This window comes from Aedes albopictus, chromosome 3 (assembly GCF_035046485.1).
Source record: "Aedes albopictus strain Foshan chromosome 3, AalbF5, whole genome shotgun sequence".
Classification (NCBI taxonomy): domain Eukaryota; kingdom Metazoa; phylum Arthropoda; class Insecta; order Diptera; family Culicidae; genus Aedes; species Aedes albopictus.
The window spans coordinates 299,251,787-299,269,024 of NC_085138.1; the positions used below are offsets into that span (position 1 = coordinate 299,251,787).

Below are 17,238 nucleotides of genomic sequence, written 5' to 3' on the forward strand. Positions count from 1 at the left end.
CAAAATTTCATTGGTACTCGTAGTAAAAGAACCGTCGTCTTTTTTTAGAGTTCCAAGACCAATTGAATGATCTTTAGCGAGGATTTTTTGCAGTCTAGCTGCAATTGGAGTACTTTCAATGTTTTCACAGGTGTGCCTCCAATTTATCCTCTTTGATCTTCGGATTTCTTTATTATAAATTGTGAGGGACTCTTTGTATTGTTCCCACTGTTGTGTTCTCTTAGCCCGGTTAAATAGTTTCCGGGTTTTCTTTCGTAATTTTTGCAAGTTGTTGTTCCACCAAGGAACATCTCTATTTGAAGAACGTTTCTGAGAAGCACAACTGCAATTGAATGCCTGTCGAACTAGGTTTGAAAGTGTTGTAGCGCTTTCTTCAAGTTCATGGCAAGAGTTTGGAATGCTATGGAAATTGTCCATTCCCGTTGAGAGTTTTGAGATATAGAGCTCCCAGTTAGTCTTCCTAGGATTTCTCGTAGTTTGTATGAGTTGATGACCAGCCTCATATTCAAACAATATATGCCTGTGATCAGACAAAGATGTTTCATCTGACACATGCCAATTTTTGATTTTTTCCGACAGTGTAGGACTACACATCGTCAAATCAAGAACTTCTTGCCTAATGGCATTTGTAAAAGTAGGTTCATCGCCTCTGTTACATAGATCGATCTCATTTCTTGAGATGAAGTCTAAAAGGTGCTCGCCCCTAGTATTGATGTCTGTGCTTGCCCATACTGTGTGATGGGCATTTGCATCACATCCAATTATGAAAGCTTTGTTTCGCTTTCTACAATATGAAACAAACGATGCTACTTCTGGAGGAGGTACATCATCCACATCTCCCGGAAAGTATGCCGCAGCAATGCAAATTTCCGTTTTTCCGTGTATTGTAGGTACCTCCACCAAAATTGCAACAATGTCTCGATTAATAAATTGAGTAATAGGAATTGCATTTACATGCCCATTAACTAATATTGCAGCTCGCGGTGGATACTGCCCTGAATGATATAATAGTTTAGAGGAAATTGTAGGTATTCCTAATATCCTACCGTTGTTTGTCCACGGCTCCTGGATAAGGGCAATATCCAGTTTGCTCTCGGCAAATCTTTTGCAAAGTACAGCGGTTGCTCCCTTTGCATGATGGAGATTCACTTGAATGAACTGTAATTTTTTAGAAGGCATCATTTTTTTCTACCCTATATTGTTGAGTTTTTTTTTTTCCTCAACAAATTTGTAGTCTGGCCAGATATGATGAGGGTTTTCATCCTCTTAACTCTACAAGGCACTAGGATTTCTTTCATTCTAATCAAAGATCAAAATGTTATCACTAGTATCTAAGCAGGTTTCTAGAGTACTGTTAGCCCCATATTCTGGTCTTTTGCTACCTTAACTATTAAGAAAGTAAATTGAAAAAGAAAGAAAATAGAACAAAAACAAATAAGAATAGGACAACACAAAGCAAAATAATAATAATAAAAAAAAATCAATCTAGTATAGATAAATAAAATATATAATAATAATGAGTGTATACGATATATGTATATGTAATAAGAAGAAGAAAAAAAAACTGTATAGGAAAATATATATAATGATAATAGGAATAAGAAGAATATGTCAATTTCTTGATTTTGCTTTGGCTGACCAAGCCATGTGGGAAATTACACTGTTGAAAATGCTTTGACATCCATGTGCACAACAGAACACGTGCTCGATGAACAAATTGAGATTTGAAATTATGAAAAGAAATCCACGTACTCCGGTGAGACTCGAACTCACGACTCCCAATTCGCTAGACGGGCGCTTCTATTCCTTCAAGCTACGGAGTCACTCGACTATCTCCGTCGCCAGCAGGCCTAGAACTGAACTCGATTCCACAATCGCACATGGTTATCTTCTTTTCACAATCCAAACCCCCTTCGGATGGGATTAGATGAACATCTAACACATTGTCTGTTGTGCACATGTATGTCAAAGCGAGAGAGGAAGTTATTTTTAATTGTCGAGAGCTTCGGGCACTGCCTCCCAATCACTTATTGGTATGGCAATTAGTGTGCAGTCGGACTCTCGACGGGTCGGTCCTCGGCCGACCGAATACGGTAAGGGTGACCGTAGCACCTTACAAATGTCAATTTCTTGATTTTGCTTTGGCTGACCAAGCCATGTGGGAAATTACACTGTTGAAAATGCTTTGACATCCATGTGCACAACAGAACACGTGCTCGATGAACAAATTGAGATTTGAAATTATGAAAAGAAATCCACGTACTCCGGTGAGACTCGAACTCACGACTCCCAATTCGCTAGACGGGCGCTTCTATTCCTTCAAGCTACGGAGTCACTCGACTATCTCCGTCGCCAGCAGGCCTAGAACTGAACTCGATTCCACAATCGCACATGGTTATCTTCTTTTCACAATCCAAACCCCCTTCGGATGGGATTAGATGAACATCTAACACATTGTCTGTTGTGCACATGTATGTCAAAGCGAGAGAGGAAGTTATTTTTAATTGTCGAGAGCTTCGGGCACTGCCTCCCAATCACTTATTGGTATGGCAATTAGTGTGCAGTCGGACTCTCGACGGACTAACTTCCTCTCTCGCTTTGACATACATGTGCACAACAGACAGGGTAAGAAAAACGGATCACGCCGAAAAACAAACGCTTTGTCCTAAGCGGTGCATGTCGGTAACAAAGGCACTCCGCAACAAACGCATGTCAAGCGATGAGAGCAATAAAACAAATATCGCTTGCCGTGCGTGTGCCGATATTTCGGCTTTTCTGCTGAAATTTTCGACTCACATCATCGAATTCATGAGCATTTGGACGAATTAAGACTCTTGCCATCCTCAGAGTCGAGTTTCAATTGTAAAAGAATGCGAAAATCACGATGTGAATAGAACGAGACAAATATTCCTACCGTTTTTGTTATGAACAAACTCGGGAGCGATTTTATCATTATCTGCTAACGAAAAAACAAAGCGTTGTTGCCGTGCCTTCTTTGTTGCCTGTTTTTCGCTTGCGGTGCCATATTCTGCGTACACTGACAACAGACAATGTGTTAGATGTTCATCTAATCCCATCCGAAGGGGGTTTGGATTGTGAAAAGAAGATAACCATGTGCGATTGTGGAATCGAGTTCAGTTCTAGGCCTGCTGGCGACGGAGATAGTCGAGTGACTCCGTAGCTTGAAGGAATAGAAGCGCCCGTCTAGCGAATTGGGAGTCGTGAGTTCGAGTCTCACCGGAGTACGTGGATTTCTTTTCATAATTTCAAATCTCAATTTGTTCATCGAGCACGTGTTCTGTTGTGCACATGGATGTCAAAGCATTTTCAACAGTGTAATTTCCCACATGGCTTGGTCAGCCAAAGCAAAATCAAGAAATTGACATTTGTAAGGTGCTACGGTCACCCTTACCGTATTCGGTCGGCCGAGGACCGACCCGTCGAGAGTCCGACTGCACACTAATTGCCATACCAATAAGTGATTGGGAGGCAGTACCCGAAGCTCTCGACAATTAAAAATAACTTCCTCTCTCGCTTTGACATACATGTGCACAACAGACAATGTGTTAGATGTTCATCTAATCCCATCCGAAGGGGGTTTGGATTGTGAAAAGAAGATAACCATGTGCGATTGTGGAATCGAGTTCAGTTCTAGGCCTGCTGGCGACGGAGATAGTCGAGTGACTCCGTAGCTTGAAGGAATAGAAGCGCCCGTCTAGCGAATTGGGAGTCGTGAGTTCGAGTCTCACCGGAGTACGTGGATTTCTTTTCATAATTTCAAATCTCAATTTGTTCATCGAGCACGTGTTCTGTTGTGCACATGGATGTCAAAGCATTTTCAACAGTATAAGAAGAATAGTCAAGTACTATGTAGAAGACAAAACAAATTAAAACATAAAAATTATAAAAGTTTTGCAATTTATTACTTGCCGAGGTAGGAGCTTTTTATCCTAGTCTCCCCTTTCGACTTTGCATTTTAGGTGGTGTTAGCACGCCACCGACGCTGTGAGTGTGATAATCTCACCCGACTGTAGTGCACACGAGCAATACCGTTCTTACTTGATGCCGCGCACCGGTAATACGTTGAATGTCGTAGATTGTGGCCTTAGTTTTTTTCCCACGTTAAAGCCAAACAGTAGGCACCACACTGTTACTGATTATTTTGGAGCACTTACGGCTCTGATATTTGTTATTGTTTCAATAACCTCACTTTACCCACTTTGACCACTTTGTGCAACTTTAAATTTTAATCATCTAGTTTACAGAGCCCTATTTTTTAACTTTTACCAGAAAAATCAACAAAATTGGTATTATTTGCTTCGTTAGCATGTTTACTGTAAGAGCTAGAAGAAACTTTTTTGGATATTGTGCTCAAATTTAAATGGCATTTATTCGTTAGTGTATTTATAATTTCTGAAACAGTCTGTATCGCACTTTGTTCCAAGTGATATATCTGTTTGTCTGTGGTAATACCACTGAAATCTTGTAAATAAATTTGTAAGGGAGTACGCGTTTTTCTTCTTCCAATTGGAAAGCTGGAAACGACTCTGAAAACTAATTTGAAATTCCCAAAACATTTGGGCCCTTGTGGCTCGCAAATAGAATTTATTGCAAGCTACTTCCATCGGAATAAAACCCGGTCATAACGGAAACAGCCTGTCCATGTTGCGATCCAGTGTTTGTTTTAATAATATCATTTTTCAGTCAATCGACACTTGTTGCGTTACTCACATCCTCGTGCTGCATGCATGGTGGCTGGAAGTCTTTATCTCTTCCCACCGACAGTTTCAGTCAATTGGCTAGTTGTTGGTTTTCCCGGATGGTATGGAAAGCCCATTTGAATGTCATAACACATAATAATGCTGGGGGCCATTACCGTATCGTTTCTTCTGAGCAGTCAAAAAAAAAAGCAGCATGAACGTTAGAGCGTGCGGCCAATTCAACACACATTACATGGAAATCGGCAATGAAAGAGATAGAGGGAAAGACACTAAACCGCGTTGGTTCTGCTGCTGCTGCTGCTACCGCGCTGTCGACCGATTTCGATGGCCCAAGCGGGGAGGAAACAGATTTTATAGGATTTTTACGACTAATAAAGCAAATAGTTATGGCACAATTTGAGCAACAGAACCGAAAAGTGGAGAGCCGTTCAAGCGGTTCCCCCCGAGAGTATGTATGTGTGTTCCGCTCTAACCGCTGACTGTCGGTCGTCGGTTATATGGTGGCAATGTGTGGACAGCGGAAAATTGGCCGCACCGCCAAGGTGCGTATCTTGGGAATTGTTTTTCGGCTTGCCCGTCCGCCGCATACATGCGAGGAGTTCGGCAGGAAACGATTTGCGGTTCATTCTGGGTTGGGGTGGATCGCAGAATATTATCATAATTATTGTGGTTTTTATTGCAGTTTTACTGTCGTAACAGATGATTATTTTTACTAGAAACAGAAAATGAGATAGTAAGGTCGTCATGCTCTGAATAAAGCTGATATTAACAGCCTTATCATGCAGAAGGACATACAGGGGATACTCAAAATAACTGGGACAGGTAAAATTTTCACTTTTCAAAAAATGTTCAACTCGCTGTAACTTTTCAAAAAGTGCATCAAATATTCTCAATTTTTCACTGTAAGTTCAGCAACTAGTTGTGTATCAGTAGTCCAATTTTGGAAAAGATCGGACCATTGTCCACGGAGTTATAAAGATTCTAGAAAAAGATAAAATTATCCGATAGCTAGCTTTGAGCTGTTATATCTCCGGATTCAATGAACCGAATGCAATGAAATTTTGACTATTAATGACTTGTATAATGAGCTATGAAAAACCTTTGACTTACCTTAAAATTCTTAACACGGAAGAAAATTATAACGATTAGATTGTTTTTCTAATAAAACTCCAAATTATCCAAAACTTCAACATCGTTTCAAAATTCAAGATGCAAATTATAGTTCAATTAATTTCCCTCTAAATGACTTACATATAAACGTGTTTGAAGGAAAGTTACAACATAGCCGCTAATAAATTGAGAAAGTAATGGGATGCATATTAGAAATTGATGAATTTACTAAAAAATCGTGAAATAAATGAAATTGTAATAACTTTTTCTCTTGTTCAAAATTTCAAGTTAAGTTAAACGTTTTTAAAAGTTCATCATATAAGTCGTGAATGGTCAAAATTTCATTGCAATCAGTTCATTGAATCCGGAGATATAACAGCTCAAAGTTGGCTATCGAATAATTATATCATTCTCAAGAATCTTTATATCTTAGTGAAGAATAGCCCGATCTTTTCCAAATTTGGACCACTGATACACAACTAGTTGATGAACTTACAGTGAAAATTTGAGAATTTTTGATGCCCTTTTCAAAAAGTTACAGCGAGTTGAACATTTTTCGAAAAGTGAAAATTTTACCTGTCCCAGTTATTTTGAGTATCCCCTGTATATCAAAGTAGTTTTCAATCGCGGTTAAATTGATTTTGAATAAATATAAAATTATTTATGCATCTTTTTCTTCTTCTTCTTCATGGCTCTACGTCCCCACTGTGATTTGGCCTGCCTCGCTTCAACTTAGTGTTCTTTGAGCATTTCCACAGTTATTAATTGAAGGGCATTCTTTGCCTGCTATAACATGAATTTGTATATTGTGAGGCAAGTACAATGATACATTATGCCCAGGGAGACGAGAAAATGTTCCCGACCGGAACGGGAATCGAACCCGCCATCTCCGGATTGGCGATCTATAGCCTTAACCACTAGGCTAACTGGAGGCCCAAATTATTTATGTAACAAGTTGCAAAATGATGACTTTTTTTCAGCACGTGTCGTACATTTATCCAACGACAGGAGGAGAAAATCGGACGCCTGTCCAACACACGCTGACTGGAAGAAGCTGCGGTGAAAGATTTTTTCGTCCAGGAACTGGAGAACCGTGTTGCGAATATTCCGATAAGTGGAAGCGTAGCAGATCAATGGTGCACCATCAAGGGCGGCATGCACGCCACCGGCTAGAATAATTTGGGTGAGCTACGCACTCAGACAAAGCAGTGGATCACATATGACACCTGGAGGAAGATATAGGAGCGAAGGAACGCTAAAGCCTCGATAGAGAGAGCGAAAACACGAGAAGCCAAAGCCGTAGCCCATCAGCGCTATTGGGCTCTCGAGAAGGAAGAGAAGCGCTCATGTAAGCGGGATCAAATAACGTGGTCGAATTCTCTAGTCGAGGAAGGCGAGAAAGCCGCAAATACCGGCTACATTGGTCTCCGCTACGATGTCTCACGTCGCCTAACATAAATGCTACGATGTCCGTGAAAGACAAATCTGGGCAGCTATTTAACGACCCGTTTGACCTGCTAAAACGCTGGTTCGCGCACTTTGGAAAGTTTTTGAAGTGTTGGTCACGCCACCAGCATGATCCGCCAAGGATTCGACGCATTACCCGTGTCAACATCGAAGTTCCATCATTGCAGAAGATAGAAACAGCCATCCGTAGCATGGAATCGGATTGACGAGATCCTGTTAGGTGCGATTGATCGTGAGCCAAATCGTGGGTGGCTGTGGCAACCAATTACCATGGAGCACCTAAATGGCTTCCAAATGGTTGATGACGTTGACTCAACGGCGCATTGATATGCAGAGTAAGCTCGATGGGCTTGCCGATCGCTCCTCAGCGGCACATCGTTGGATGTGAACACGGCCAACCTTTCCAGCTTTACGGTTACCATTCAACAAATCTTTGAAGTGCTTCTTCCACTTGGCAGCCTGTTTTGTCTGCTAGAACATGTCCTTACCGGTCATTACACATGGCGGGCACTGACGCAGTTTTGTGCCGCACGCTAGACACAGTTGCGTAAAACCTCCGCATATCATTCCTATTCCATTCATGCTTTTCTGCGCTTTAGCAATTACACTCTCTTCGTGCTGTCGTTTCTCACTGCGGTAGATTCGTTTTTCTGCTCGCCGCCCTGTACCACTCCCTGTTGAGCCGGGGACTATTATTCAATTTCTGGTAGCATTCCTTTCATTCGTCACTCGTTGGCACTCCTCGCCCAACCAGGTGTACCAATCACTTCTTACGTTGTTGTTTCCACTGTGTCATGAAAAAGAAAACTCCCATACAATATTTACATCGCCAGATCCCGTTAGTCTCTGCTAAATATCGTTTAGCTTCAGCTGATACTGTGCAGCAACACCTTCGGTTGACAAGCGTTGGTTATAGAAATGCGTTGTTCTGTTGTTTCTTGCACTCACATACGCTGTTTGAGCCGCACCTCCTGAACAGACGCTTAGAACGTATCTTCTCAATCTAACTGAAGTCAAAAGGACAACAGTGCCCAGGCTGCACATACAACTCTTAGCTGGCAGGCTTTGCCATCGAATTACCCGCACACTTAATTCAGATTGCCGGGATATCAGCATTTTTCCATTCTTTTGCCGAGATTTGCACAGCCGAGTAATCAGCAAACAACAATTTTGCTGAGATCTCAGCAATTTTGACAGTTCATTGCTGAGCTTTGGCAATCGTTTTGCTGAGAGTCAGCTAACAAATGTCACTTTTTGCTGGGATATCAGCTGATAGTTTTACTGAGCAGACGGCTGTGCGCGTTTTTGCCGAGCCCACAAATCTGTTTGGGTGTGCGTGGTAGCAGGAGGCAGGAATTTGAGAGGACCAGAACTATTTTCGCAGTGTGAACTTATCTGGATATTTTTTTTTAGTAAAGCCTTACAAGAATTCCAGCAAAACCTAAAGACACAACCGTCGAGATGAATTACTTCAGACATTCCTCGAAAGATCATGAGCATGATCATAAGCATAAAGACAATATCATTTGTAACTTGTAGTCATTTGCTGTTAAGCACGCCCAAATACAGTTATACATATTGCGGAGATTCCACCTGTTTAGACTCCTGCGCGAAAATTAGTTGCGTGGATTTTTCTTGCGTGGGCCCACAGATATGAAAACAGACCGCGTCCTGGTGAAAATTTTACGCTGTGTTGTTACGTACACATTTGGTGATAGTTTTCCATTGTAAACAAACATTTATAATGAACCTACGCTGAAAATAAGCCTAATTATTTATTTGCGTTGGAATCTATAAATCTTCGCAACTGGCAATATCTGCTGACGATTATGGTAGCTTTATGATTTCTATCACCTGTAATGACTGTTTCATTAATCAACCATCCTCCCTGTCTTTCTCCTCATTACAGTCCTGTCGCTGAGGAACACCCAGGAGGAGGAACCCCCAGATCCGCAACTGATGCGCCTGGACAACATGCTGATCGCGGAAGGAGTAGCCGGACCGGAGAAGGGCGGCGGAGCAGGTGCGCCTAGCGGTAAGTTACCCTGGAAAGCAAGTTATTTATTCATCCATATTTTCCCTTCCAATCTCCCTTTCCCCACCAAAAACAAAACAAAAAACAGACTTCATGTCCCAGTCGGACCTGCCGGGCCAGGACAACGCCATCGAACACTCGGACTACCGGGCCAAGCTGGCGCAAATCCGTCAGATCTACCACCAGGAGCTGGAGAAGTACGAACAAGCCTGCAGCGAGTTTACCACGCACGTTATGAACCTGCTTCGCGAGCAGAGCCGTACCAGGTGGGTGTAAAATGTCAAATTTATGATGATCGGGACGAGCGGGATTACTAACGGCGGCGACGATCTTTCTGCCCCTGTTTGTATCTTCATTTAGACCCATCACACCGAAGGAGATTGAGCGAATGGTGCAGATAATTCACCGGAAATTCAGCTCCATCCAGATGCAGCTCAAACAGTCCACCTGCGAAGCCGTGATGATCTTGAGGTAAGTGATGAGTTTATTCGATTTTTATAGCCGTTGAACGATCTTCATCATTATACTATCGTGATGCTCGGGTACTAAAAATGATCGTCAATAAACACTCGAACGAGAGAAAAAATGTGTGTTGACAAGGTTGAGCTTCCTAGAGAAAGTAGAGGGTCTTTAAGTGAAATTTTTTTCCGTTAAAACCCGAAACATGTTCAGTTCAACACGCTCAAAAAACTATTCTGATAAACGTGAACAAACAAACGCAAATATGAGAGCAAGCAAATATACACCGTGAACTGGAACTAGTTCCAACTGTCAATATGGGCGTTCTAGAAAACGTGATATCTAGTTCACGGTGTGCATTTCTTATTGTTGTTATCGTTGCTATGCATAGTTCCCGTTTGTTCCCGTTGCCGTGACTGGGAGTGCACGTATATCGGAACGGTTTTTTTTTTTTTGCGTGAAGGGTCTCCAGTTAGCCTAGTGGTTAAGGCTATGGATCGCCAATCCGGAGACGGCGGGCTCGATTCCCGTTCCGGTCGGGAAAATTTTCTCGACTCCCTGGGCATAGTGTATCATTGTACTTGCCTCACAATATACAAATTCATGCAATGGCAGGTAAAGGAAGCTCTTCAATTAATAACTGTGGAAATGCTCAAAGAACACTAAGTTGAAGTGAGGCAGGTCAAGTCCCAGTGGGGACGTAGAGCCAGAAAGAAGAAGAATAAGATGTTTATTAAAACCTGTAGAGAATATATTTGTGAATTGTCATACATAATGTTTATCGAAACTTTTGGAAGAATTCTGATAAAATCGTTTCGTTTAGATTTTTTCGACAACTATCTCACAACCTTGTAAAAAAGCCACCAGGAGTTCCTTGCAAATTCATCCGGGAATCAATTCAGGAATTCTTTCGGATACTCATGTAGGATCCTGTTTCATCAAAAATCTCCCATGAGTTTCATCAAGAATTTTGCCAGTAATTCCTTCGAAAATTTCTCCAAAAATATTTTGGAATTCCTAACAGGAGTTCTATGAGATATTATTCCAGGAGTGCCTCTGGAAATACTCTAAGGGATTCCATCGGGAATCCCTCTGGGAGTTTCTCTTAGAATTTGTTCTGAAATCTCTTCATTTTTTCAAGTTTTTCCTAGTACATATTTTCCTAGGAGTTTAGAAAATTTACCAAGGAGTTCAAACGAAAACTCATCCGGGAATTCCTCGTGAAGCTCCCTAAGAAATTTCTGGAGTAGTTTTTCCGCAAATTTCTCCGAGAATTCCTTTCAGTTCCTCAGAGAATTCTTCCTAAACTTTTGCAGAAATTTCTCCGAGAGATTCTGCACGTTTTACAAAAAAAAATAAAATAAAAAACTTTCCAGGAGTTCCTTCCGGAATTTTTGCAAGAGTTCCATCATAAATTACTCCAGAAGTTCAATACCTTCAAGATATCTTTCTGGAATCGCTTTGGAAATACATACTTCAGGAAGTTCCTTCGGGAATTTCTTTCAAAATTTCCTCGGTAATTCATTCTGGAATTCCTTCCGAAATGCCTTCTGGAGTTAAGAGAATCATTCCAGGAGTTCTTTCATAAATTTCTCTTGAAGTTCTTTCAGATTATTTAAAAAAATGGTTCTTTGGGTTTCTTCCAGCAGTTCCCCCAGAAACTCATCCATAAGTTTCTTACGAAATTTATCCGGAAAATTATTCAGGAGTTGCTTCTCGGTTTCCCGCAGTTTTTATTTTTTTATTTTTGTTTGTCTTGTGCATTCCTCCAAGGATTCCTTCGGGTATTCATACATTCAGCGTTTGGATGCTCCTGATGAAAGAATTCTCAATTCCTTCGCCAAAGAGATTTCCGAAGGGATTTCCAAGGTAATTGCAGCTAGGATTTACTAAAAAATTGGCGAAGAAATTTCGTAAAGAATTGCTGAAGAAATTCATGGCATATTTATGTGAAGAAGTTTTTTGTAAGTTTTCTATGAAATTGCCTACATCACAACGAAATACCCAAAGATATTTTCAGAGGAATTTAGAAAGGACAAATATCAACAAATTGTCGAAAATCGGTGTGGCCGAAGCAATTTTAAAATGTATTAGCAAATCGGAATGTATGTATTCGAAATTAGCAAACCATTTCCAAAAAATATTTCCGATGAAATTTTCTAAATTATAAGCCGAAGGAACTCTGAAAGAATTGCTGAAGAAATTTTCAATCCCAAAGAAATTAAAAAAAAATGGAGAACTTCCTAAGAAATTACCAAAACAATTTAAGAAGAAATCCATAGCAATATTTTTGAAAAGATTTCCATAGATATTTCCAAAGCAATTCTCAATCGAATTTTTGCACGAGGAATTGCTTTGGGAATCTTTTAGAAGTTACCTCTGGAATTACACCAGTAGTTCCATCAAGAATTCTTCCAGGAGTTCCGAAAATTTCTCTAAGATCAATCAAAAATTATCAAAGAATTCCTTCGAGATTTTTTCCAGCAGTTCGAGATTTTTTTTTAAGAATTCCTCCAGGTTTCCATTGGGAATTTCTCTAGCAGTTTCTTCACGAATTTCCAAAAAATCTCCCAAGAAATTCATGGCTAAATTTTCTGAAGAGATTCCCATAGATGTTTCCAAATAAACTCTTGAAGGAATTTTTCAATAAAACTTATGGAAGAACTGCTTATTCAAAGGAGTTGTGGAAGAAATTTACAGTGGGATTTTAAATGAATTGCCATAGAAATTCTAAATGAATTGTCGAACAAATTCACAACATGCCGAAAAATCTCTAAAATTAAATTGCAAAAACAATGTATGCCTAATACAACCTAAAGGCATATACTCATTACACTAGTTTACAAAAAAAAGCGAGGGTCATGAACTTCTATCAAAGACCAAAATTTTTGACGCATAATCATGTTCTGATATCAAGATAGTGCTTCAAAAAATTTTAAGTAGAACAGTTTTTGAGTTTTTCCTGAAAATCGAGCTCTACAGTTTTTAAAAAAATGAAATAAACTAAAATTTAAATATTTTGCGTTGCAAACAACGAATTTTCCATCTTTTTGCATAAATAAAAAGCTGATTATAGTATGTTTCGATCATCTGAAATATATTTTTTTTATCAGATTAGTGGGATTCAAAAAATTTCCAAAAATATAATTGAGATTTGTATTGTTTTATTCGGTAAGAAAAAATCAATTACAAAAATCTCTCTCTCTCTTCTCTCTTCTTGGCGTAACGTCCTCACTGGGACAAAGCCTGCTTCTCAGCTTAGTGTTCTATGAGCACTTCCACAGTTATTAACTGAGAGCTTCCTCTGCCAATGACCATTTTGCATGTGTATATCGTGTGGCAGGCACGAAGATACTCTATGCCCAAGGAAGTCAAGGAAATTTCCTTTACGAAAAGATCCTGGACCGACCGGGAATCGAACCCGTCACCCCCAGCATGGTCATTGCTGAATACCCGTGCGTTTACCGCCTCGGCTATATGTAATTCAGCAAGAATTACAAAAATCTCTTTCAAGTATATTTGAAACATTAGTTATCCAGTTACAGTAAAAATTTCAGCTCAATCGGAGCATTGGTTACGAAAATAGAAATGTAAGAAGGGAGCAACTTTGCTTAAAATTAGAACAAAACCCGATTTCAAATTGACAGCCTTGTATAAAAAATCGAAATAATTGCCGCTCTACTGATTTTTTTTTCCTTCACGTTTTCGAATTCAGGGCATGATTTTACACTAAAAATGATCATCAGCTTACCGGGCTCAAAAATTCTGTAAACTAGTGTTATTTGAAAAAATATATTTGGCAGCAGTTGTGCACAATTATGAAAACGGTCATGCCTACCATTTTTTATTTTTTTCAGGAAAAGATTTTCACTTCGAAACATTTGCAGATGAAAATTGCAACGCAAATTTTTCAAAATGCCGAAGAAATTTCCAAATAAATTCGCCAAGAAACTGCTGAATCAAATTTTAAAAAATGTTGAAAGAATTCCAAGAACAAAATGCCTAATCAACTCCTAAAAAAACTGCAAAAAAACGAAGGTGTTGCCGAAGAAATTTCAAAGGAATTGTCAAAAGTGCTTACAGTAGAAGATAAGAAAAATGTTACCATAAGAATAGAAATGCTTACAGTAGAAGATAAGAAAATTGTTACCACAAGAATAGAAATGCTATAAAGACGGAATTTTGGAAGAATTTCGGAGAGCCAGACCAATATTCTCATTGAAAGTTCTCAAAATAAATCTCACTTATTTCTGGGAAATTAAATAGATAAAATGGCGAAATCAATAATAGTTATTTATGTAACGAGTTGCAAAAAGTTGATTTTTTCAGCACGAGTCGTACATTTATCCAACGAGGCTTGCCGAGTGGGATAAATACGAAGAGTGCTGAAAAAATCGAGTTTTGCAACGAGTTCCATACAAAATTTTATGCAATTCAGTATTATAATTTTTATTTTATATAACTCATATTGGTATCATAATGGCCAATTTTTCCGAACTGGTTCATTATGCAACTGAAATGAGTTGCATAATGAAAAATAGTTGTATAATGTTCATAATGCAACTCATTTGAGTTGCATTATGAACATTATGCAACTCAAATGGGTTGCATTATGAAAAAATCATTGCATAAAATTTTGTATGGAACTCGTTGCAAAACTCGATTTTTTCAGCACTCTTCGTATTTATCCAACTCGGCAAGCCTCGTTGGATAAATGTACGACTCGTGCTGAAAAAATCAACTTTTTGCAACTCTTTACATAAATAACTATTATGCAATGATTTTTTCATTATACAACTCATTTGAGTTGCATAATGTTCATAATGCAACTCAAATGGGTTGCATTATGAACATTATGCAACTATTTTTCATTATGCAACTTATTTCAGTTGCATAATGAACCAATACGGAAAATTTGGTCATTATGATACTGAAATGAGTTGTATAAAATAGAAATTATAATACTGAATTGCATAAAATAAATTACGGATTCCTGAAATTTTGTTAATTGAAATATTATTCTTAAGGAAAATTTTCGGTAAACATTCTGTAAGAAATAACCCATTTTTACAGAGAATTGAATGACGAGATTACAAAAGGACTTCTTCAAGGAACTGTAGGAACTGCCCATAGATGAAAATTTATGAATGTAGAATTTTCAGCAAGAAAGCCCGAAGGAAGTATGGGACATGTTGAATCCAATGTGACTCCGAGAAAACAACAATATAGGCGACTACGGAATGCCCAATCAGGAATTCATTGATGCTAGTACTTCCCTAAACTATGGTTGTTCTTAAGAATGAGTGCCTTACATAGCGACCGTAACAAGGCTGCATGGCGACCGTGTAATGGCATGTAACGAAAGATATTTTTAATTTATCTTATGGTAACAATATTTTGGTATTTCGTTAATACCAATATACCCTCATAGTTTATGCGAGATCTATACCATATGGTCAAGGATGGGAATACTCACTTGCAAAGAGTTACATTCACTTGCTATTTTCTCTACTCAGAAGCGTGCTATCAAGAAATGATGTATGGACGACTTTTTCCTTGTGATTTGGTCTAAAGCTTTGCCGAAGACAGTAGGGGTCGCACACGCATAACAAAGTCGAGACAGAGCTGCGAAAGCGACTCTCCACGAGGTGAGTGTAATTTACATTCACCTCGTGGAGAGGTGCCTTCGCAGCTTCCTCACGACTTTGATATGCGTGTGCGACTCCTAATTTCTTCGGCAAACGTTTAGACCAAATCACAAGGAAAAAGTTGTCCATACATCGTTTCTTGATTGCACGCTTCTGAGCTGAGAAAATAGCAAGTGAATGTAACTCTTTGCAAGTGAGTGTTCCCATCCCTGCATATGGCAAGACAATTTATAAATTAGGGGCCCAGATGCAAAGGGGCGTAAGTGACCATTTTGTCGAATTTGAGTTGAACATATCAAAAAAATTCTCTCTTCGGAACTTTTCTTTTAATACTGTTTCTACGTTGTTTAGAAATATTACAATAAATCGGACAAAATTGGGTTGATTTTAATTCTTCATACATTTTGTATGGGATGAAAAATTAGACCAAACTTTGAGCCTCATTTACTCAAAACTGGGATTTTGTTATTCACACTTGCTTCTAACACCCTAAAATGTCCACATGTATTAACGAGGTGTAATAGCAGCATTTATGCATAATTTGGATCGATACAACTGTGTTCATAAAAATAGCAGTGAAAGCATGAGTGAAAGCCAATTTTCATACAAAATAGTCAACTTTAAGGACAGACTTGTTAGAATCCCAAAATGGCTGCCACAATGGCCCACTTTGGAACCTACTCACAATTTCGAGCGCACAAATCTCTTCGTAAACAAAACCAGCACACCTGATCTTTTTTATTTCAAGCTTATTGCAAGTGAGCAAGAACAGAATAATCAAATCCACTGTTATTTGAAGCTTGCTTCTTGAGATTTGTGCGTTTGAAGTTCTGATGCACTTTTGAAGCGGGATCAAGACGTTTGTCCTTAACATTCTGTATCCTTGTTTTCATATGACCAATTGAGCCAAAAAACTGACAGCGAACTGTGGAAGTATTCATAGAACACTTAACTGAAAATCAGGCTTTGTCCCAGTTGGGACGTTACGCCAAGACGACGAAGAACCTGTGGAGTAACTTTTTTGCAGTAACGTTACAATCACTGGAAAAGAACTGATAGCAATTCAATCTGGGTCTGTTGAATATAATGAACACTACATGGCGACCGTAAGTCAAAGACAGACTAGTTAGAATCCCAAAATGGCCGACTTTGGCACCTACTCACGATTTCGAGCGCACAAATCTATTCGTAAACAAAACCAGCGTACCTGATCTTTTTTATTTTAAGCTTATTACAAGTGAGCAAAAACAGAATAATAAAATGCACTGTTGTTTAGATTCTTGAAATTTGTGCGTCTGAAGTTCTGATGCACTGTTGAAGCGGGATTTTAAGACGTTTGTCCTTAAAATGAATTTGAATTGTAATCAGTCGTGTTTACTGCGTTTCCTTGTGTGGGATGAATCGAAAGACATTTTCAGACTAACGTTGTACATAACGTACATGTTTGGATAAGAATGGCTTTACTGCATAGATCGATAATGGACAGTAACGGAACTCATAGTTTCTGTAGATCTATCTATAGAATATATTTTAAATTCAAGATTACAACCAGATGAAATATTCTGAAATGTTTCTTTTCTTTTCTTCATTACAGATCTCGCTTCCTGGACGCCCGACGAAAGAGACGCAACTTCAGCAAACAGGCGTCTGAAATCCTAAACGAGTACTTCTACAGCCACCTCAGCAATCCCTACCCCTCGGAAGAAGCCAAGGAGGAGCTGGCCAGAAAATGTGGCATCACCGTAGGTTTTAAAACCCGTTTTTCAAATTATTCCTACTTACAATTTGGTAATCGTTA

The 17,238-nt window shown here is 39.1% G+C and overlaps 1 protein-coding gene across 2 annotated transcripts in view; it reads left to right on the forward strand.

The window, feature by feature from the left end:
* LOC109405258 (homeobox protein extradenticle) overlaps window positions 1-17,238 on the forward strand; it is a 136,890-nt gene that overhangs the window by 116,046 nt on the left and 3,606 nt on the right. The window contains exons 3-6 of one of the 2 annotated variants that reach the window (XM_019678290.3): window positions 9,208-9,333; window positions 9,422-9,599; window positions 9,694-9,804; window positions 17,035-17,182. In XM_019678290.3, the coding sequence (XP_019533835.1) occupies window positions 9,208-9,333; window positions 9,422-9,599; window positions 9,694-9,804; window positions 17,035-17,182 (563 nt within the window). The remainder of the gene's footprint in view (window positions 1-9,207; window positions 9,334-9,421; window positions 9,600-9,693; window positions 9,805-17,034; window positions 17,183-17,238) is intronic. The other variant, XM_019678291.3, reaches the window with a different exon arrangement.